The 22,769-nt window shown below is 39.7% G+C and overlaps 1 protein-coding gene across 1 annotated transcript in view; it reads left to right on the forward strand.

Moving 5' to 3' along the window:
• Positions 1–22,769, forward strand: part of ADIPOR2 (adiponectin receptor 2) — an 85,990-nt gene that overhangs the window by 52,920 nt on the left and 10,301 nt on the right. The window contains exons 2-4 of the mRNA XM_019654125.1: positions 5,142–5,396; positions 15,026–15,145; positions 19,828–19,999. Coding sequence (XP_019509670.1) covers positions 5,226–5,396; positions 15,026–15,145; positions 19,828–19,999 — 463 coding nt within the window. The 5' untranslated portion in view covers positions 5,142–5,225. The remainder of the gene's footprint in view (positions 1–5,141; positions 5,397–15,025; positions 15,146–19,827; positions 20,000–22,769) is intronic.

Genomic DNA, 22,769 nt, shown 5'->3' on the forward strand with positions numbered 1-22,769 from the left:
CCAGAAGCCGGCGACTGATCTGCCTTGCCCGGGAAGAGCGCAATGATGGTGCCAACTTGGGCCAGTGAAGCAACGTCCTCCACAACTAGACTGAAGTACAAAATGACAGCAACTTGTCTGTTCCCCTTCCCCCAATTCCCCAATAAAAATCTTAAAAAAAAAATAAAAAGTTTTCTTGTGATAATTTTCTTGTGATTATTTGCCATCTGTATACCCTCTGTTGGTGAAATGACTGTTCATGTCATTTGTCCATTTTCTAGTTGGAGTATTAGTTTTTTTACTGTTGAATTTTGAAAGTTCTTAGTTTAGATGATAGTCTTTTGTTGGATGTTTGATTTACAAATATTTTCTCTATCTGCAACTTGTCTTTTTAACTTCTTAGACTGTTTCACAGTAAAGTTAATTTTGATGAAGTCCAATTTATCATTTTCCCTGTGTGGATCATGCTTTTGGTATAAAGTGTCAACACTCTTTCCATAGCTCTTGATTGTGAAGATTTTCTCCTGTGTGTTTTTTTTTTTTTTTTAAGCTGAGCCATCCTGCCACCTGTTAGCAGCTCTGCGGCTGCTCAGCTCGGGCCGGGCATCGCACCGCTGTTGCTCAGAGCTCAAACTCTTGAGTGAGCTCTTAACCAACTGAGCCACTCGGCCAGCCCTTGATTTTCTCCTATGTTTTTAATAAAAGTTTTATAGTTTCACATTTTACATTTAAATCCATGATCCATTTTGAGTTAATTTTCATCTAGGTTGTGAGGTTTAGGTTGTGGTGGTGGTGGTTCTTCTTCGTCTTCATCTTCATCCTCGTCTTCTTCCTCTTCCTCTTCTTCGTCCTCCCTCCCCTTCTTTTGCCTATGGATGTTCAGTTGTTCCAGCACCATTTGTTGAAAAGGCTTCTTTTTTTCACGTTTATAAAGTAAGAGTTGGGCATATTTGTGTGTGTGTTTTGGTTCTGTCTGCTGTTTCATCAATCTATGTGTCTTTTCCTCTGCTAACACCACGCTGCCTTGACTACTGTAGTTATGTAATAGGCCTTCATGTTAGATGGAGGGATTCTTTCCACCTCATCATTTTTCAAGATTGTTTTAGCTCTTCTGGGCCTGTGCTTCCCATATAAATTTTAGAATAAGCTTGTCTTTATCTACAAAGATCCTTGCTAGGATCTTGGAATTGCTTTAAACCTGTAGAATAATTTAGGAAGAATTGACACCTTTACTATATAGTAAGTCTTTTCTTTTTTTTTTAATATATATATATTTTTTAATTAGAGAATATGGGGAGGGGAACAGCCAAGTTGTTGTCCTTCAATGTTAGTTGTGGAGGGTGCGGCAAGCTCAGCCCCAGGTCCAGTCGCGCCGCTCAGTTCAAGGTGCTGTGTTCAATTAGTTGGGGTGGGCATAGCCACCATTCCATGCCGGAGTCGAACCAGCTGCCTTGTTGTTAAGAGCGCATGCTCTATCCACTGAGCCACCCGGGTGGCAGCTCAGCTCAAGGTGCCGAGTTCAGTCTTTAGTTGCGGACGGGCATAGCCCACCATCGAACAGGCAAACTTGTTGTTAGGAGCACGTGCTCTCACCAGCTGAACCATCCTGCCACCTCTTGGCAGCTCAGTGGCAGCTCAGCTTGGGTATAGCTCACTGGCCCATGTGGGAATTGAACCGGCGACTCTGTTGCTCAGAGCTCGCACTCTTGAGCAAGCGCTTAACCAACTGAGCCACTAGGCTGGCTGGCCCCCTATAATAAGTCTTTTAGTCCATGAATATATGTTACTATTTGTTTAGCTCTTTGATTTCTTACATAAGCATTTTGTAATTTTCAGCAAACGGATTTCATACATATTTTAAGTGTATACTTAAGTATTTAAATTTCTTTGGAGTAATTGTAAATGGTATTGTTTTAAATTTCAGTTTCCACATGTTTATCGTTAGTATGTAGAAATGTGATTGATATTTAAGTGTTCATGTTGTCTGTTGACCTTGCTGAACTCAGTAGTCCTAGGAGTTTTTGTAGATCTTTAGTAGCATTTTAAGATTTGTTTTGAAGTGTTTCATCTTTTTTCTTTTTCTCTATTGTGAAGTATTAGTTTCTTCCATAATAAACAAATATTGTGGGCTTTTTGGATGAAGGCTGTTGATATATATATTTTATACCCAATCACTTTGATGAATTTTCTTATTATAATTTTTTTCAGTTGATTCTTTTGGATTTTATAGCTCAAGTGTCATACCTATAAATAGTTACAGTTTTATACTCCTCATTTTCCCCTCTTGTTTAATTATCTAAAACCTCCAGGTCAGAGTTAAATAATGGTGATAAAGGACATCCTTGTCTTACTTCTAACTTTACCTTAGACTCTTAGAATTGATTGCTCTGGATTTCGATGCATTGCATCCTAGTAGGAATTCATTTTATCATTAGAAAGAATGCAAATAAAAAATATATAGTAAATTGCAGTTCTCCCCAGCTTTTTTGGGATTGGGGTGTTTTGTTTTGTTAAATCTTTGGGAAACTGAGGGTTGCCATAAATGCTTTTCCCTTAAACAAGTCTATTGTTGAAACTAAAATATATTGGTAGGCCTTCCTGCTTTAGTATATGTAAAATGGTGAATATAATTCAATTTCTTTGATTGAAGATTTTACAGTGCCTTATTTTTGTTCATTCTTCTTTACTCGTAAATTTAGAAAACGTTGTTGATAGGACTATCAGAGTATGTTGATCTCAGACCTTTCCTGGAAATTAAAAAAAATTTTTTTTTAAGGAGAATCCTTTACACATTTTTTTGGGAAAACTTAATTTCTTGTCATTTGCTTTTTGTTTCTAACAGAGCATTCCATTTGCATTCTCATAAATGAGCAACACTCCTCCACACACAGCTGCTTATGAGAAGTTCAGTGTGGTCATATTTCAAGGCTAGTTGGCAGAAAGCTTTATTCTACTTGCTACGCTTGAGATTCTGATTCTCTAGTTTACTTTGCCATGTAAACCAATTGACTTTATGGTTTTCCACGTAAGAAACGTCCAAACTTGTAGAGAATTTTTATGAGTTTATTTAAGTCAAACTGATGACAGTTGCAGGGAAGCAAGATCTCAGATACTTCAGAAAATGAGTTTCTTTTATACCTTTAGAATTAAGGAGGGAACTAAATAAGGAAGATTACATGAAGGTGGGAGAAAGCAAGCTATAGGATCGTTAACTAGATTTTGTGCTCTTAGAGAAGTGTCTAAAAGAGAATTACTTCTTGCATTTCAAAGGTGTGTTAATCTGGATGCACAGAAACAGTGGACAGGGCTGCTTGAGGCAAAGATAAGCCTTTATTAAAGAAGTTACATGCCTGGGGCGTGACTACCCACCATGACCTGCCCAGTTAGTAATTTATGATCAGATCAACCTGTGAAGTTACTTTCCATCACTAGACTTGTCAGTTTTATTACAGCACCCCTGTTGGGTCCACAGGTTCAAGGTTTTTTTTTTTTCTTCTTTTTCCCTAGTCTTAATTTTTTTGAGTAGAAAGCACATGAACTTCATGAGGGCCAGAAAGACTGGGTATAAATCCCAGCCTGCTTCTCTTTATAGACTAATAGCCTTGAATAAATTACCTAATCTCTGAGCCTCACTTTCCACATCTGTAAAATGGGGGGTAAAATACCTCAGAAAGCTATATGTATGTAAGGATTATGTGAGATTCCACATGTATGTAAATTCTGTGGTACAGAATTTAACTTTGATGAGCTACAATAAATGTTAGCACCCTCTTCCCTGAAACAAAATGAAATGGTGGGTGTGAAATAGCTTTGCGAGCTATGAATAAATTGATATAAATCATTAGCATTGTTCTCTCTTCAGAATTGGGCATTAATAGCATAGTTTATAATCTCAGTATTATAATATGTTTTCTCAGACCCTTATGTGATATGCACATGCCTAGGTTTGGTGATCTTTTAAAGTTTTGTGTTTGTTATTACTCCAAAAACTTGAAAACCGTTAGAGAAATCCTCAGCAAACTCACATGATTTATGAAACTAACAGACTAATTCTTAGTTTAATTAGAATTCTTGGGCTAATATTCTTAGTCTTGTGTGCCTGTCTATGTGAACACTAAATATACCTTTTATTTTCTTTTATGGTATCCGGGCCCTCCCACTTGGCCCTGCTCCTTTCCTCCAGTAAGGACTTTGAATCCCATGGGATTTATGAGCCTAACATGTACCCTGGCTTCTTCCTGTTTTAGTATTTCTAGTTGGAGTGCCTGTGATAATAACCTTTTTTGGGTATGTAACGAAATGTCTAAAATAAGCTTTTGTACTATGAGACTTGAAATATTGAACTCCTAGGCAACTTACTGCCGTCCAATTTAGAGAGAGATTGATGATTTCTGAAAGTGTTTTTACCACTTAACATTTAAATACCATCTATCAAATATTAAAAATTTATGTGCAGAGCACTTTCTGGGAACTCACAAGGATGTAAAAGTATGCTGTGGTCCTGAGTTTCTATTGAGATGTCAGACATTAAGCAGCTTAAATGCAAAACATTACCAATAACATGCTGTATAAGTCAGAGATTTTGTCCTATTTATTGCGTACGAAGTATGGTGAATTTTGGTTTCCTCACCTGTGAAGTAGAAATAAAAATACCCTATAGGGTCATTATGATGTTTAAATGAGATTGGATATGTAAAACCCAGGTATAATGCATAAAATCCACATATATTCTTTCTGCAGTTAGGTATGTTTTTAATTGAAAAAGTAATGTATGGTATATGGCAAAAATATGCAGGTAGAGCAAAATGAAAAGTACATTTTCTCACTCCAGACCCTCGATTTATTTCCTATATATTTCTGTACCAAGAGTACAATTTTGAATATTTCCAATAATTATTCTGTGTACATATACGATTATATATCTTTATAATATAATTTATAAAATATATACATGTTATCTTAATCCTGCCTTTTTCATTTAAAAATAGATTTGACAATCTTTTCTATCAGCAAATATAGTTTTTTTTATACATTATTATTTTATTGTTATTGCTGAGTTATTTTATTATTTGAGTATATAATAATGTAACTTCTGTCTTCTCTCAGCACTTGTTTAATGTGTTTATTTAAAATATGTTAATTTAAAACCTTTCTCTTCTTAGGGTCAACTCTATCCTGAAAGTCCATCCTCCCAGGAAGAAGGGACAGAAAGAAAGACCTCCCTGTAAAAAAGGCTTGTGTATCCCATGAACGAGACAGCGGAAAACCGATTGGAGTGCAGCAGGACTCCAGAGCCAGACATACGGCTCAGAAAAGGACACCAACTGGATGGCACTAGGACAGGTGACAATGACAACCACCAAGAAGATTTGGCGTCTATTTTAGAGGCGTCGGTTCTCTCTTCCCATCATAAAAAAGTAAGTTGAAGTGGCAGGATGGTAAGCTAAACAAAAATTTTTGAGACTGTGCCTGGAGAGAGGGTGGGGTTTTGAAAAGGAACCTTGAGCACATTTGTTAGTTTTTGTTTAGGATAATTTGAAGTCTCTTATTCTTAAGTCAGCTAGGTACTATTTGATTTCATAGTTAGGCCTTTTCTGTTGACACTTAAAATCATACCTAATTTGCTTTATCTTGTTTGAGAAAGGAAATGGGTTATATAGTGCTTCAGTGACCACATTGAAACCGAAGGGCAACCGAGTCTGGGGCTTGCACTGCCTGTGCTGCTCCGACATAGGAGTTGGGCCGTAGAATAAGTGTTTATTATCAGAGCACTGGTGGTCTGAGAAGGCAGGAGGTTCACACCTTCAAAAACTGCTTTAACATTCTCAGACCGGCTTGTGGTGTTTAAGGGAAAATCTGGGCATTCCTCTAAAGCAGCGGTTCTCAACCTGTGGGTCGCAACCCCTTTGGGGGTCAAACGACCCTTTCACAGGGGTCGCCTAAGACCATCGGAAAACAAAAAGATAATTATATTACAATTCATAACAGTAGCAAAATTACAGTTATAGAGTAGCAACGAAAATAATTTTATGGTTGGGGGTCACCACAACATGAGGAATTGTATTAAGGGGTTGCGGCATTAGGAAGGTTGAGAACCGCTGCTCTAAAGACTACGTGGGGGTCCCATGGATCTGTATGGAGCCTTCCCTGTGTCAGCAACCCAGGAACAATGATGGAAAGAATCCTAGACCTAGAACTAGAGATTGTGATCAGTAAGCCTAAGGGTATTAATCATAAGTTTCAGGGTAGTTTTGTAAAACTGGGAACTGGGTGGGACATTCTAAGCTTCTACTATGGGGATCCTAACTGGGCCCTGCTTCTTTCTATATTATCATTTATATTTTTAGAGAAATTCTAATTACATGCTGGAACTACTGCAGATATGGTTTATCTCTAGTGCGTACTTTGGAAGTCAGAGTTCTGGAAACAGACGGTGGATTTTAAACTCTTCTTTCACATCCCAGAGAAAAGAGCAGCTTTTAAGTTATTCAAGCAACTGTACCTAGAGAGAGCAAATGTGTCCATACCTGTGAACAGCAGCAGAAAGTCATTGTGGTAGATATTTTCCTATGTGCTTTGGAACCGTGAAATTATATAGCATACGTTCAACGTTGTGGCTGTAGCACAGTGTTTCTCACACTGTAGGTTGTTCCTGTTAGTGGTCTGTGTAACGAATTTTGGTACTACAAGCAGCATTTAAAAAATTAATCAGAATAGAATAAAGATAATGAGCTGCATGCATATCGTAATATACATTAAATTAATTATGTTATTTGATGAAATTACTTAGTTTTATATAGATATACAGAAGGTGCCATTGTATACACATTTTAAGAAAGGGAAAAACTCTAAATATATACTGATAACAAAGGATGAATACAAGTCACTTTTGACTTCTGCAGTTACAAGAGGTGCTCAAAATGGTTACCATCAGCGTCCAGACACTTCTGATTACAGCGAACTACTGCTTGAGCAGCGTTGACCAAAGTGTCCACTGGTGTACATTTTTTTGGAACCTCTAGGGTATTTGAGCTGTGCTTTGGAAGTAGAATTGACACAGTTTACTGGTGAACTGGATGTGATGGTTAAGGGAGAAAGAAGTGACTAGAATGACTCTGAAGTATGATGAGTAGTTAGATCGATGAGGGTATGGTACTGTGTTTTGAGATGGGAAAAAATGAGAGAGAATGAATTTGAAGATGAAGCAGGTTTAGGTGGGGGGGATCAGGAGTTTGCTTTGGGCCATGTTAAATAGGATGAAACACCTGAGAGACATCTTAGTGGATATGTCAAGAAGGTAGTTGTGTCTAAGTGTGGGATTCCAGAGGTGTCTGTGCTGGAGATAATCATTTAGGAAGTAGCCTCAATATAGATGATATTTAAAACTATTGAAATGGTTTAGAGGGGAAGAGTCAAGACAGGGATAGGAGAAGGGCCCTAGGACCCAGCCTGAATAACACCAGCATTCACAGGACATTTCAAGGAGAAAAAGCAAGTAGAGGTAGCTAAGAAAGAGAAGCCTGTGAGATAGGAGGAAATGTAATATCACAAAAAGCAAGAAAGTATTTCAAGAAGGAGGGGAGGGAGCTGTATAGTTTGTGTCTAGTGTTGCTAAAAGATCAAGGAGAAAAAGGATAGAAGAGTGACCACCGGTTCTGGCAATATGGTGTTCACTGGTGAACTATTTTGGTGGAGAGGTGGAAACAAGTAGATCAAATTGTGAATAGTAGGTGATAAGTATTCATGGCATGTGTAATAAGCAGTTCCTTCTCTGTCATGGAAAAAGATGTTTCAGACTAGTGAACTGTTTCCAGTGTGTTTCCTATGAGCTGACATTGTCTTAGAACTTTGTGGTTTTCCATGCACAATAATAACAATTAGAATTGAATAAAACCTTTAATGTTTTGCTTATTCTTTTTTTTCTTTTAAAATTGGGGAATTGGGGGAGGGGAACAGTGTTGGAGAATTGGGGAGGGGGACAAGCCAAGTTGTTGTTCTTCAATCTTAGTTGTGGAGGGCGCCAGTTGCCATTTGGCTGCCTGTTGGCAGCTCGTGGCCTCTAAGCTCAAGCTGCTGTGTTACAATCTTAGTTGCGGGTGGGCGTAGCCACCATCCCATGCGGGAATCGAACCAACAGCCTTGTTGTTAAGAGCGCACACTCTATCCACTGAACCATCCGGGTGGCAGCTCAGCTCAAGGTGCCGAGTTCAGTCTTAGTTGCTGGTGGGCATAGCCACCTTCCCATGCGGGAGTCAAACCAGCAGCCTTGTTGCTCTATTCATGGAGCCATCCAGGTGATAGCTCAGCTCAAGGTGCCAAGTTCAATCTTAGTTGCAGGCGGGCATAACCCACCGTCAAACAGGCAGTCTTGTTGTTAGGAGCATGTGCTCTCACCAACTGAGCCATCCTGCCACCTGTTGGCAGCTCAGTGGCAGCTCAGCTCGGGCGCAGCATCACTGGCCCATGTGGGAATCAAACTGGTGGCCCTGTTGCTCAGAGCTTGCGCTCCTAAGCTAACTCCCAACCAAGTGAGCTGCTCAGCCGACCTAGGATTTGATTTTTTAATTCGTAAAAGCAGTTAATACAGTGTCTAACATGTCGTTAGTACACAATAAATAGTAATTCTATTACCCTGTCCTTCCTTTGTCATAGTACTCAACTGATGTAATTGCAGTACATCCTGGGAAACACATCCTAAACTCACCCATGTATCTCAGGCACCCTGGACTTCAACAATATTTTTACAAAGGTGATTTCTAAAACCATAGTCTTAGTACTGGCTTCTTTATTGATTGGACCTTTAACTGTTTCATATTAAACTAATTTAGTCCACTCCCACCCCAACCAGCATTTCCTTCTGACTTCCTTATTTCTGTTAAATAGTACCAACTGTCTTTCAAGTACCCAGACTGGGTTCTTAGAATGTCAGTGTCCACCTGACCACAAGTCATTCAGTTTAGTAGATGCACACATGCATTTGTTTTTGGTGCAGATGGCTTTAGTTTCTTGACTGTGTGCTGGCACTGTAGGAATACAAAGATAAGATATGGTTTTTGCCCTTAAGCAGCTTACAGTCTAATTGGTGAGACAGACAAATAAATCAGTACATTTGTGGTACTGTGTGACTGTATACACAGGGTACTATGCAAGCAGCTCTTCCTGCAGGTGGGGACCTGGGGAGGTAGAACTGGAGTTTCAGGATTAGCTAAGAGAAAGGGAATGTCAGATGTGAAGCCTCAGAAGTAAGAACTAACATGAAGCTTTCAGGGAATAGTGGTAATAATAATAGCTAACATGTTTTGAGTAGACACTGGTATATGCTGTTGTCTTAACCTATAAAATGTTCAGCGTAGATAAAACGAAGGATCAAGGGTACAAGGAAATGGAGGGTTTGGTAGCAAGTAAACCTAGATAATTGGGGCCTAAAATACAGATCTCTAAACTCCTGTTCCAATATTCTTCCATTGTCCAAAATTCTTTTTGAAATGTGTAATGTGTGTTAGTTGAAGTTAATAGGCCATTGCTTCTATGCCTCAGACTCTAAAGCCTAGGCTCCTTTAACTGTATTTGCTGAAGTTTATAAGTTAAGCATTTTGTAAGCTTCTTCAGACAAAAACATAAAAGAGACATTTCAAAACAGGTTGCCCTGATCCTTAGTTTTATGGGTTTACTTCACGTCTCTGAGTTTTCAAGGTATTAAGTTGAATAAAGAGAGCAGCCTTTGTGGTTGTCCTACTTTTTCTGTGCTTCAGACTCTTCATAAACAGGGATTAGGAGCCAACTTTGATTCGTTCAGCCTAGGAATTATTCTGTTGAACTGATTTATTTTAACTAAACACATAAGAATGCCACTGTCTATTAGTTCATCATAAGAAAGCTAAACTTATAAATAGACTCTTGTCTACCAATCACTTCATTTTCTTTTCTTGAGGAAGTCTACTTAGGAAATTCAGTTAAGATTAGAGAGAATTGCTGTGTGAATAAAAAAAAAAGAGGATGATTTTAAAAGATCTTTTCCATCAAGCTTTGATAGAGATAACTATATTAAATCCTTACTTAACGTTCTTGATAGATTCTGTTACTTTAAGTGAAACGATGTTTAATGAAGCCAGTTTTACCATAGGCTAATTGATATAAACAAGAGTTCAGTTCCTATAGCATTTCATCAACATTATAACAAAAGGATGTTCTTCGACAACCTCCTGTATTGTGTACATACTGAGTGTATATGTTTCTAGGAAGGCCAAAATGAATGTCATATAGACTAGGTATGATATTTATTCCATTGGACAATAGCACAGTCATCAGTGCTTACTCTTTCAGTTGTTTTTAAAATTTTTTTTTTATTGGGTAACTGTGTTTTTTCCAGGACCCTTCAGCTCCAAGCCCTTCAACCTAGTTGTGGAGGGCGCAGCTCAGCTGCATGTCCAGTCGTCATTTTCAATTTAGTTGTGGTTGGTGGGGCGAAGGGGGAGGTGCAGCCCACCATCCCATGTGGGAGTTGAACCAGGAGCCTTGTTGTTCAGAGCACGCACTCTAACCAACTGATCCACCCGGTACCTTCTTTCAGTTGTTTTTTGTAGACATCTTAATTTCCACTTGTGTTGGTATTTGTTAGCTCTATCAGCTTGCTAATGCCTTTAGTGCACATTTCAGATTTCTAAATTTAAGACTGGAGTCAACCTGTCACATTTCCAAAAAGACCATTAGAATAACCTGGTGCTCAAACTAAGCCAAGTTTACCTTGCAGTAAGAGTGAACTTAACGAGTCCTAGTGGTGTTTTAGAAAGGAGAGGTCATGGATGGAGATTTAAAGATTTTTTTGGGCTCTGGGTTCTAGTGATTTAAGACAGGTCTTTCAGTACAGAGAACACATTGACAGAACTGTGATAGGATAGTTTAGGATTGGTGGAGTGAGTGTTATGAGGAGAAATTTGTTTGATAAGTGAGGAGGTTTGTGCAAATAGTAGATGTGCATCATGATCATTGACCAGTCATGCCATTTCTTTGAAAGTCTATTGGTGACTGGTGACTGAACATCTGTTATTCGTTTAATGCACAAGACAGGAGAGTGTATAGTTGTGTTGCTTCCCAGTAATAAACCTATGTGGCTTTTTATGAAAGTAGATAATCAAAAGAGGGGTAAAGATAAAAGTGAAGCAAAGAAGTGAAAATGATAATGCTGGAAGTTGAAAGTCAAATCCAACATAAATGGAGTTGTAGAAGACATAGCCAACTGTGGGAATATTGACTTGCCACCATTGAGTGATTTTAGATTTGCAGCCAGAGGAACTTAGTGAAGGCAGACTTGTCAGCATAGATGAGTAGTGTTTGTGACAAAAAAGGATGAAGGTGTCCAGAGAAGTGATGCAGGCAAAAGAGTCAAATTAAAGGAACTCTTACAGATATATCATGGCACTGAAAGTGCGAAGAATAAAATGTTGAAAGCTGATTCAAACTTAGGAATCTGACAATTTGCCAAGGCATAGGAAAGGTGCACCTTTGGTATTGTAAGTTATACAAGAAGAAGGCAAGTACTGTTCCAATTACTCTTGGCAAGTTTTTTATGAATGAATAAATGCTTAATGTTAATGTTTCTGTTTTAAAATATAGCATACTATATAAGTACTAGTTTTACTATTTTTTAAAAAATTTCCCTGTACATTTAAAACTGGCAGTTTTTAATGTTTTGACAGCATTTTTTAAGCTCATGGAATAGTCATTTCCCCCATTGGTTATTAAGATTGTTTTACGTGACTTGGGCTTGCACAGTCGTTTTTAAGATCCTGCATTACTGTGCAAAGCAAGATCTGCCTGTGTGTGTTGTGGTCTTTTGTCCAAACATCTATTACCTGCAAAATCAGGCAGTTTTATAACTAGTAAACAGTGCAAATGGAAAGAATACAGTCTGAACTTTGGAATTATATGGACCTCAGTTGAACTTCTGACTGGCATTTGCCAGTTGTGTGACCTTGAACAAATCACCTCAGGTTCCTCTGTAAAATGGTACTGCTCAATGAATACTTTAAAAATTTTTTGAATTAATGCTGACCATTTAACCCTGACACTAGTAACCACTTATTTTAGTAAGTAGCTCACTTATTTATTAGCATCTTTCACAGTGAAGTATCTGATAAAATATTTTTTTCTGATGTAAACACAATATGGGACTGCAACATAATTTGAAGTGTGTAGATCTTCTGTCATCATTTCTTTAGATCAGTTTCTCAACCACCATTGTCATTTTGGGCAGATAGTTCTTTGTTGTGAGAACTGCCCGTTGCACAACTGTAGGATGTTTAATTTTTTATTGAAAATCTTTTTTTTTTTTTAAATTGGGGAACAGTGTGTTTTTCCAGGACCCATCAGCTCCAAGTCAAGTAGTTGTTTCAGCCTAGTTGTGGAGGGCACACCTCAGTGGCCCATGTGGGACTCTAACCGGTAACTCTAGTGTCATGAGCACTGTGCTCTAACCTACTGAACTAACCGGCCGCCCCTGAAAATCTTTTAAAACATTAATTTAGCCACTGTGTAAATATATAAAATATTACACTGAGCTGTTCTGAGGGCCATGGGGAAGAAGACAAACATAGACACTTAAAATCTAGTTTAGGAAATGATACACTAAAAATGTAGGATTCTCTTAAACATTAAATAAAACAGTATTCATCAATACAACAACAGCTGTAATCAGATATTATATTAGTTGTCCAATAAGGGGTACAGACTTTTAAGTGCTAAAGAAGTCCAGGAGAGGTAGTTGCTATGGGTTAGGTAGGGCATACATTCTCTGGTGAAAATTACTTCTCATTTGAGGGAGTGAAAAACTCTTTGTAACCTCTCCAAAGGGCCATGGCACATAAACAGATATATGTGTATTATCTGTGTTATTAAAATTTTATGGGGATGGGAGAAGCAATCCAAAAGTGTTGGGGGTGCAGAGGCGGGAAGGTGGCAACCATGAAAGGAAGGTTGGGGAAAGCTAGGCTGGGTAGGTAAGGAAGACTTTTAAACAAGAAATATGATGGAATGGGCATTGAAGGATAGATAAGTAACTTTTAGGTAAGTAAAGAAGGGAGATGTTTTATTGGTAAGAGTGTAGAAAAGCAAGTTTTTTTGTTCTTCAGGCTAGTTGTGGAGGACGTTGCTTCACTGGCCCATGTTGGTATGATCATCGTGCTCTTCCCAGGTGACGCAGTCGGTCGCCAGTCATTGGTCGGCTGCTCACAGCAGCTCCCGGCAGCTCACACTGGCTGCCGGCCACTCACGGTAGCTTATGGCAGCCCACTACAGCAGGGGCTGCAGCCTACGCCGTCACCTCACAGCAGCCCAGCTCCAGGTGGAGCTGTTGTTCGGCATCTTAGCTGTAGAGGGCAGTGTGACTGGCCCTCAATGTGGGATCCCACCCGCAGCCCTGCTGCTCAGAGCTGGCGCTCCCAAGCAAGCTCTTAACCAGCTGAGCCACTCGGCTGGCCTCCAGGTAGTTTTTGTATTGGAGGTGGAGGATCAGTTCATTTCTTCATGAAGTTATGCTAGTGGTACTGTTTATCTTGCAGACTCTTAGTTAGATATGGAATTACAGTTCTCTTGTGATGTCGTTATTCACTGACTAACAGAATCACAGAATTTTAGAGAATGTAGAAGACTGTAGAGATGGTTTAGTTTAAACTCCTCCTTTTAGATAGAAATGAGAAAATTGAAGCTCAGAAAGGTTGAGAGACATGTATAAAGTTCCACTGATATTAGTTACTACTTGGATCTCCTGACTCCTGTCTAGTCCAGTGCCCTTCTCACAGTATCATTCTGTCTAAACTAGTATGAAGCTTTATCTGGAAACAAATCGTAATATTAGTGATTTATCCCTTAAGGTCTAACCAAATTGTCATTTCTTCCTCTGTTTCCCCAAATTGATCATTTCCTCAAAGAATGTGGAAAGACAATGGGTGATGGGTGCTAGATTTTTTTTACTTTTTTATCTTACTAGTTTTAACCTTGGGCAACTTATTTAACCTTTTTGCCTAATGTCCTTTATGTGTTAAATTAGATAAGAATACTTATCTAATAAGGTGGTTATCAGGTATAAAGCTTTTTCCTTTGTGCTTGACATATCTAAGACTTTAGTAAATGTCTTTTTTATTTCCCCCTAGAGCACTTAACCACATTGTATTATGATTATTTATTTTATAACCAAGTGGGGTTGTTAGAGATTTTCCCCATAGTAATTCCTCACTTTATATATTTAATTATATTATGTGGTCTATGAATATAATTCTGCTTTAAAAATAATCTTTGATTTTTAGTTACAGTTACATACATTATTTTATGATATACAACATTCATGAATATAATTCTTTTTTTTTTAAGATTTTTGGGGAATTGGGGGAAGGGGAACAGACAAGTTGTTATCCTTTTGTTCTTCAGTCTAGTTGTGGAGGACGTTGCTTCACTGGCCCAAGTTGGCACCATCAATGCGCTCTTCCCGGGCGAGGCAGATCAGTCACCGGCTTCTGGACAGCCGCTCACAGCGGCTGCTGGCTGCTCACGCTGGCTGCTGGCTACACACGGTAGCCCATGGCAACCCACCTGCCCTTGCTGGCGACTTATGGCAGCCCAGCTCCAGGTTGAGCTGTTGGTCAGCATCTTAGCTGTAGAGGGCAGTGTCACTGGCCCTCATATGTGGGATCCGAACTGGGGCCCTCTGGCGTCCCAAGCCAGCTCTTAACCAATGCGCTACTCGGCCGGCCCCATGAATATAATTCTTAAAACAAAAAACAAACCATTTAGACTATCCCAGGAATTTGCTACTGAAATAAACATAGGAATGCTGTTGTTACAGTTCATTTGTCTATCAGAAAAGAATTGAGTAACTATTCTTCCTATTTAATACTCATAATTCTATAATAAACTGACTTTCCTTCCTATATTGTTACTTGGGCCTTGTTTTGACCTTAAGAGAATTTCATTATAATTCTTCAAGGAAAGTATATTTATTATTTCATGTGGCTCCTGGTCTCTGTCCCTGACTGTTTCTATAATTGCCTTGCAGAGATCTGAGGAACATGAGTCCAATGATGAAGCCTCTCAGGAAGAGGAGGGGTTTATGGGTATGTCTCCTCTCTTACAAGCCCATCATGCTATGGAACGAATGGAAGAGTTTGTTTGTAAGGTAAGATGGTAGTTTCTTGTTATTTCCGTGCTATATGATTAGCCCTTCCCAAGCAGAAACCTTTAAGGACAGAGGGCAGTGCCTTACCCTTTGGTTAGCTTTGGGGATAATCTCTTGAAAAATGTAGACAGAAGAAATCTCATGATTTTAACCCTGTTCAAAGCATAATGCACTTTCCTGCGGCAGCCATGATATTTTTGGAAAGCTAGAACATCCAACTGGGAAACAAGTCTTTCCTGATGTTACGTTAACAGACTGGAGATCTTACTGATAGTTTAGATAAGACAGGATGAAACAAAATTGGGGGTGGTTGATGCCTAAAGATACTAAAATGCCATCTCCAAGTCCCTTGAATCTGTTCTGTTGTTTGACTGTGATGGCAAATGTGCTACTCTTTCTAGGAGCTCTAGGGGTAATCAGACTACTCTTTAAATAGAAATTTCCCAGTTTTCAATGCACATCTAGTATTTTCAGTTTAGCTGGTGTATTTTCTGTCTCTAAGATTTTTCTTCCAATTCATTATCTGATCCATTAGAACCTACTGTGGGGATCTCTGCCCCGCCCCCACCCAAATGGTAACTGGATTTGGGGTTGCTTGCTTAGAGAAAATAGGGACACTGGTAAGTTTATAGCCATTTGCTTAATCTGATCAATCAGGGCCCTTGCAGTTATGATCTAAAGTCAGCATAAGTCTGTTTATGTGTATATAAATTCATTTATTAAACATTTCTGGAGAACTCTTGATCATTTAGAGAGAAATTTTTGTGACTCAGCTTTTTCATGGGTGTTATGAAACCAAGACTTCATACATGTGGTCTTAGATGCTGAAAACGAAACTTAGGTTTTTCTGCATTCACAGTGACACTAGAAATAATTGGGGCCAGTTAACTTAGAGTAGTATACTTTGCACCAGAGGATGAGAAGAGAAATTATAATCTGAATATAGATATTCCTGGCAAGATAAAGGGATGGGTGGGAGAGTGGCAGGGGAGGTTGTGTAAACATTTATGGGTCTACTTAGAGCCCAGGAAATTTTAATCAGTGCTTGAAAATTGGTGAAGAAAAAGCCAAGCAAAACAATAGATCCATTTTAGTGATGGCTGACTCAGAAGAATTAGCACAGAAGGATACAAAACATATATTTTGTTTTTCAGAAAGCAAGTTTGGTGTTAAATCTCTCAAAGTTGAGTATTTAGTGTTGGGGCCCTTAGGGATTTTTAATATTTACACATCAGTGGGGTACTGTAGCTAACTTGACTTGCCTTTTTGTTCTCGTTTGAACTAAGAGTAAAGAATAAAGCAAATGAAACTTTCAGTTTAACAGCTAATGGGGGAATAAATAGGGCTTTTCAAAAATTTTTTGCTGCAAACTATGATTTACTCAAGATAAATGAGTGGTGCACAAAAATTGATAAACCATTTGCTTATCATCCCTTAGCAGTTTGTGCATGAGAGCAAAATGAAGAGGCTTCGTGTTACACGGTGTCTCCAGGGCTGCTCTCTCTACCCTGCTATTAAAACCGTACTTGAAAGCTAACCATGTCCAGTGACATGAGGATTCTGTTTCTTGGTTTGGAAACAAGTAAACAGAGACAGTTTAAAATGAAGTGTCCTGTGGCCTTGCTGGTGCACTTTCTCTTTAAGAAAAGCTTTTCTTCTAGGAATAGGGAAAATGAAAGCATTTTAGTCTTTATAGAGTGTCCAAGTTTGATCTTGATCTCTTTTTTATTCAGCCTTCAGTTGCTGCTATTTCACCAGCATAGCCTGGCCCATGTGGAAATAGAAGGTGTACTGTGGTATTTTTTTTTTTTAATTATGTTGTGCATTATATGGTCTAATACAAACCCAGTGGACCATTGCTGAGGTGTTTGATTTAGGCAGTGTCTTTATCGAGCTTATAAATCACCATGTCTTCATCCAAGCTGTGATCTGCTCTTTTTTCCCAGGCGGTAAGGATCCCTGTTAGGATTGGTGTTTGGCTGACTCCAAGTTGAGAATGAGGGTGCATTGTCTGTTGAATATAACACAATTGCTGTATAATTAACTAGAAAGTACAGCTCCCTGGCTCAGTTTTTAGGCCACTAGAATGCTTAGACCACTAGAAACAGTGGGGGGGAATCACTCTGACATTATATGTGCATATTCTCTGTGACTAGGAAGGGGAGCACCTGACTCTTCTGTGTGGTGACGTAGCAGGTTTCACAGGTCCCAGTGGAGCCGTTGTTGCCCATTGTGAGCTGCCTGGAGGATGTAAGGACTGGTTTGACTTCCTCTCCCTTAGAAAATAAAATCCTCCCAAAGTAAAACTCTGGTTAATTTCAACAATAACTGTCCTTGACCAGGTTTCAATTAGATGAAAGAAATGGAGTGTCTTGGTGTCTGTCTCTCTCCACAAAGTCCTATAGGAAGATCTCAAACAGCTACTAGTACAAGTGGTGGTAATATCAGCAGTAGGCATTAAAAATCTAGATTAGTCGTTTGGCATTGTTTTATTTTATGTTAGGAACAAGCATAGAATGACCAGATGAGCACCGAAACCACAGGCCTCAGATTTTGAGTTGGAAGGTGAGGAGGGAAGTGGGGGGACAAGTAGAGAGAGAGAGAGAGGGTGAATTTTAATAGAGTATTAAGAGGGCCATTTCTGTTCTTAAATTTAGTCCTCCCTTTGGAGTTACACATGTAAATGTCAGGAAGGATTCAGGAGAGCAGAGAGCAGGACAATGCTGTGGACAAAGAAATGAGCACGGTAGCTGGCAGCTCGCTGGGAATCTTTCTGAAGCACAGTAGAGACAGAACCAAGTTTGTAGGGCCCAGCTGTGTTGTTTGTCACAGGAACCCTGAGGAGTGCAGAGTGGGATCAGTGACACCAGGCCACGTGCCTGGTATTTTTCCTTCCGTCTTTCTGGCTAGCAGGAGCAGTTAGTTCAGGGTTAGTGATCCTTGTGGTGTGAGCTCTCTGCTGAGAGACATTAACACATTGTGAACCAGTGATGCAGATTTGCGTCTATACATTACAGCTGTGCAAGACAGATGACGCAGATTTGCGTTTTTTAACTCATGCTTGGTTTCCATGCACTATACACTTAACTACGCAATACACGGAGCCTTTCTCCGAATGGTCTTGCTGATGAATATTTATAGAAACGTGACCTCACTCTGAGTTAATGATCTGTCATAAATATAGAGAACAAACAGCTCTGTATTTTCCTCTGTTGCTCTGCTCCGCATTTAGTCAGCATTCAGATTTCAATCACTTTACACCCATGACAGAAAGATGTAGTTCTTATGGGAAAAAACAGACACAGACGCAGCACGCCCAGGGACATCAATCCAAACCCCTTGTGTGCCTCATGAGGACCCCCCTGGGAGACTTTCAGGTGATATGTGAAAACTTGTGCTAGAGAAAATTGTTGGAAGTGAACGGGGTAAAAGAAAATATCCTGCTAGGAGGTACCATGTTTGTGCTGCCCACAAAAAAAGAAGTGAAAATCGGTAAATCTCCAATTTCTGCTTAGTGCCATTCCACAAGGGGGAATGTTTCCAGAGGTATCACACTCTCAAGCACTACTAGGGTCTTTGGCGAGTATTTCCTGAAAATTTCAGTTCACAAAAATAGTTAGCAAATTTGTTATAACTTTTTAAAGAGACAGTATAAAAGTTGATTTCAATGGTTTAAACCCTGGGAACATGTATTTAAACAATTTAAATGCCTCGTCCTCAATGTGTTAAAAGAAGCAGAGGATGGAGGTTGACAAACTTTTTAAGGAGGGGATACCAAACTCCTGATCTGATTGATCCCTTTTCCTTTAGAGTTCGATGGGGGGAGGGACAATGAGAAAAAGGGAGAAAATGGCCAGGGCGGTGAAGGGACTTGAAGGACAGCAAAGGCTTAGCTTCCTTGCCATCTTGCCAGCAGAGGAGGGGGGATTAGCCACAGATTTTCAGACAGGTGATAGCCTCTGGGCGGAGGCTGGCCTTTGCTGACCCATTCATGAAGTCCTTTGGGTCATTCCATTTGATCCTCATAACTTCCTTATGAAGTAATTGAAGCACTATTGTCCTCATTTTATAAATGAGGAAACTGAGGCTTGGTGATTTTGTGACTAAAGCTCGTTCAACTAGTTAATGATAGAGATCCAAGGTTTTCTGACTCCTATGCTCTTTTCTTTCCTATTTAATGTTTGCTGTGGTAGGAAGAGAAGAGAGTAAAGGGAGAGGGAGAGATTTTAGCAAAAGGCACAAAAGTATGGTTCTGTGTAGTTTTTTTTCCACCCACAGGAATGTTTAAAAATGGTCGTATTTAATATCACAGGAATTTCTCAGAGGTAAAGTCTATCGTGAAGGATGAAGAAGGGGAGTCTGTGAGTGGGACTCTGGACTCCTCACCCCACTTGTCGCCAGACTGAAAAAAGTTGGAAATCACTCTGAAGGGAGTTCTATAAGTTCACTTGCTTGTCCTTTTTACTAAGAAAAGTTCCCCATGCAAAAATCTTTTTGATCAGTCTTTTTTAAAAACTCAGAATATAGAACATTATACATTTTGAATGTCTTTCTCTTTCTAAAAGTAAGTTGTTTTTCTCATAAGAAGATGTAAGAGATTGTGGTAAGAGATTTTTATTTGGGACCAGTGTTGCTAAACTGAATTAAAGCCACAAAGGTATTTGGTAACATTCTTCTTGCAGGTATGGGAAGGTCGATGGCGAGTAATCCCTCATGATGTGCTCCCAGACTGGCTCAAGGATAACGACTTCCTCCTACATGGACACCGGCCCCCTATGCCTTCTTTCCGGGCCTGTTTTAAAAGCATTTTCAGAATACACACGGAGACAGGCAACATCTGGACACATCTCTTAGGTATTTGATATCTGTGGTGGAATGAGTTGGTAATTCACTTTATTTCCCGTGTATATGATGGTAAAGATGGAAGTTAAAAGTGTATTTGGGATTTGCCTTTTTTCCCCCTCAAAGATTTAATTGGGGGAGGGAACAGCACTGGTGAATCGGGGAAGGGGAACAGACAAGTTGCTGTCCTTTTGTTCTTCAGTCTAGTTGTGGAGGACTGGCCCACAACTGGCCCTCGCTTCACTGGCCAATGTTGGTGTTATCATTGCGCTCTTCCTGGCTGAGGCAGTCGGTCGCTGGCCATTGGACGGCCGCTCATGGCGGCTCACGGCAGCTCTCGCTGGCTGCCGGCTGCCCACACTGGCTGCCGGCCACTCATGGTAACTTATGGCAGCCCACTGCAGCCTGCACTGTCTCCAGCTACTCACGGCAGCCCAGCTCCAGGTAGAGTTGTTGTTCACACTCTTAGCTGTAGAGGGAGTGTCACTGGCCCTCATGTGGCAACCGAATCAGCGGCCCTGCTGCTCAGAGCTCCCGCTCCCAACCGACTCAACCAACCGAGCCACTCGGCAGGCCCCGGGATTTGCCTTTTTGATTTCTGGGTTTCTAATGATGCAGTTTCACTGACTTACTCTATGGTTATCCTACTTTTGCAGTATGGTTTTATTATAGCTAAGTCATATTTTTCTCTACTAGATTTTCAGACAGTGTCTGAACGAGGTCAAGGCAAAGGTGCCATTCAAAATGTGGTATAGGGCCGGCTGAGTGGTGTGTTGGTTAAGGGTTGGCTTGGGATGCCAGCTCTGAGCAGCAGGGCCCTGGTTTGGATCCCATATGAGGGCCAGTGATGCTGAGCCCTCTATAGCTAAGATGGTGAACAACAGCTCAACCTGGAGCTGGGCTGCCGTGAGTCACTGATGATTGCGTAGGCTGCATCTCCAGCTGCAGTGGGCTGCCGGGATCTACCGTGAGTGGCTGGTAGCCAGCATTGAGTGGCCGGCAGCTGGCATGAGCTGCCGTGAGCAGCCAGCCAATGGCCGGCGAGCGACTGCCTCACCCAGGAAAGAGTGCAATGATAATATCAACATGGGCCAGTGAAGCGACGTCCTCCACAACTAGACTGAAGAACAAAAGGACAGGGACTTGTCTGTTCCCTTCCCCGATTCCCTAACACTGTTCCCCTCCCCCAATTCCCCAATAAAATTAAAAAAAAAAAGTGGTATAATATGGTAATGAACACCGAGAGGAAGGTAGTTATTCAGTTATTTAACAGAAGTAAGCTGGTTTTTCAAAGTCATTACTCAGAATATTCACAATTTCAGTTTGGCTTGAAGTAGAATGTGATGTGTAATATTTTTTTCCATCATGATTGTATATTAAAGAAGGAATATGATGGGAGAAAGAATATCTTTTCAACAAATGGTATTGGGGGAAACTGAGTAGCTACATGTTAAAGAATGAAATGGACTCCTTACACCACATACAGAAATTAACTGAAAATGAATCAAAGACCTAATCATAAAGAACTACAACTATAAAACGATTAGGAGAAAACATAGATATAGATCTTGGTGACCTTGGGTGAGGCTACCGTTTCTTAAAATTGACATCTGCAACCAAAGAAAAAAAATGGATAAATTGGACTTCATTAAAACTAGCAATTTTGTATGTCAAAAGACATAATCAAGAAACTGAAAAGCTAATCCACAGGACAGGAGAAAATATTTACAGAGCATATATCTGATAAGAGTATGGTAAAGAATTCTTATACTAAACAGTAAAAAGACAACCCAACTTAAAAAAAAATGAGTAAAGCATCTAAATAGACCTTTCTTCAGAGAAGATCTACAAATGGCCAATAAACACATGAAAAGTTGCTCAGCATCATTAGTCGTTTTTGGAAATGCAAATCTAATATTTTGAGAAATGCAATGAAATATCACTTCACACTCACTAGAATGTCTGTAATCAAGAAAATGGAAAATAACTAATCTTGGCCAGGATGTGAAAAAGTAACAACTTTCATACAGTGTTGGTGGGAATGTGAAATGATGCAGCCCCTATGGAAAACAGCTTGGTAGTTCCTCAAATAGTTAAACAGAGTTACCAGCAATTTTACTCCTTAGGCGTATACTCAAGAAAATTGAAAACATGTTCACAGAAAAACGAGTACACAGATGTTTTTGGCAGTATTATTTATAATAGCCAGAAAGTGGAAACAACCCAAATATCTGTCAACTGTTGAATGGATAAACAAAATGTGGTATATCCATATAATGACATATTATTTGATATTGATGCATGCTACAACATAGGTGAGCCTTGAAAACATTATGCTTAGTGGAAGAAGCCAGACACAAAAGGCCCCATATATGATCCATATACATGAAATGCCCAGAATGGGGAAAATCCAGAGACAGAAAGTAGGTTAGTGGTTCTCTAGGGTGGGGATTAGGAAAAGGGAGATGGCTGTAACAGGGATAGGGCTTCTTTGGGGGGTGATGAAAATGTTCTGGAATTTAATAATAGTAGTGATGGTTGCACAATCTTGTGAATACAGCAGCCCCGCGCCCCCCCCTCCCGCCCCTGCATATCCGAGGAAAACACTTCCTAAGACCCCAAGTGGACGTCTGAAACCACAGATAATACCAAACCCTATATACTGGGGGTGCAAAAAAAAAAAAATGTATACAGGTTGACACTTTGGTCAACATTGCTCAAGCAGAAGTGTCTGGATGCTGATGGTAACCACTTTGAGCACCTCTTCTAATTGAAGAAGTCA

This window comes from Hipposideros armiger, unplaced genomic scaffold (assembly GCF_001890085.2).
Source record: "Hipposideros armiger isolate ML-2016 unplaced genomic scaffold, ASM189008v1 scaffold_213, whole genome shotgun sequence".
Classification (NCBI taxonomy): domain Eukaryota; kingdom Metazoa; phylum Chordata; class Mammalia; order Chiroptera; family Hipposideridae; genus Hipposideros; species Hipposideros armiger.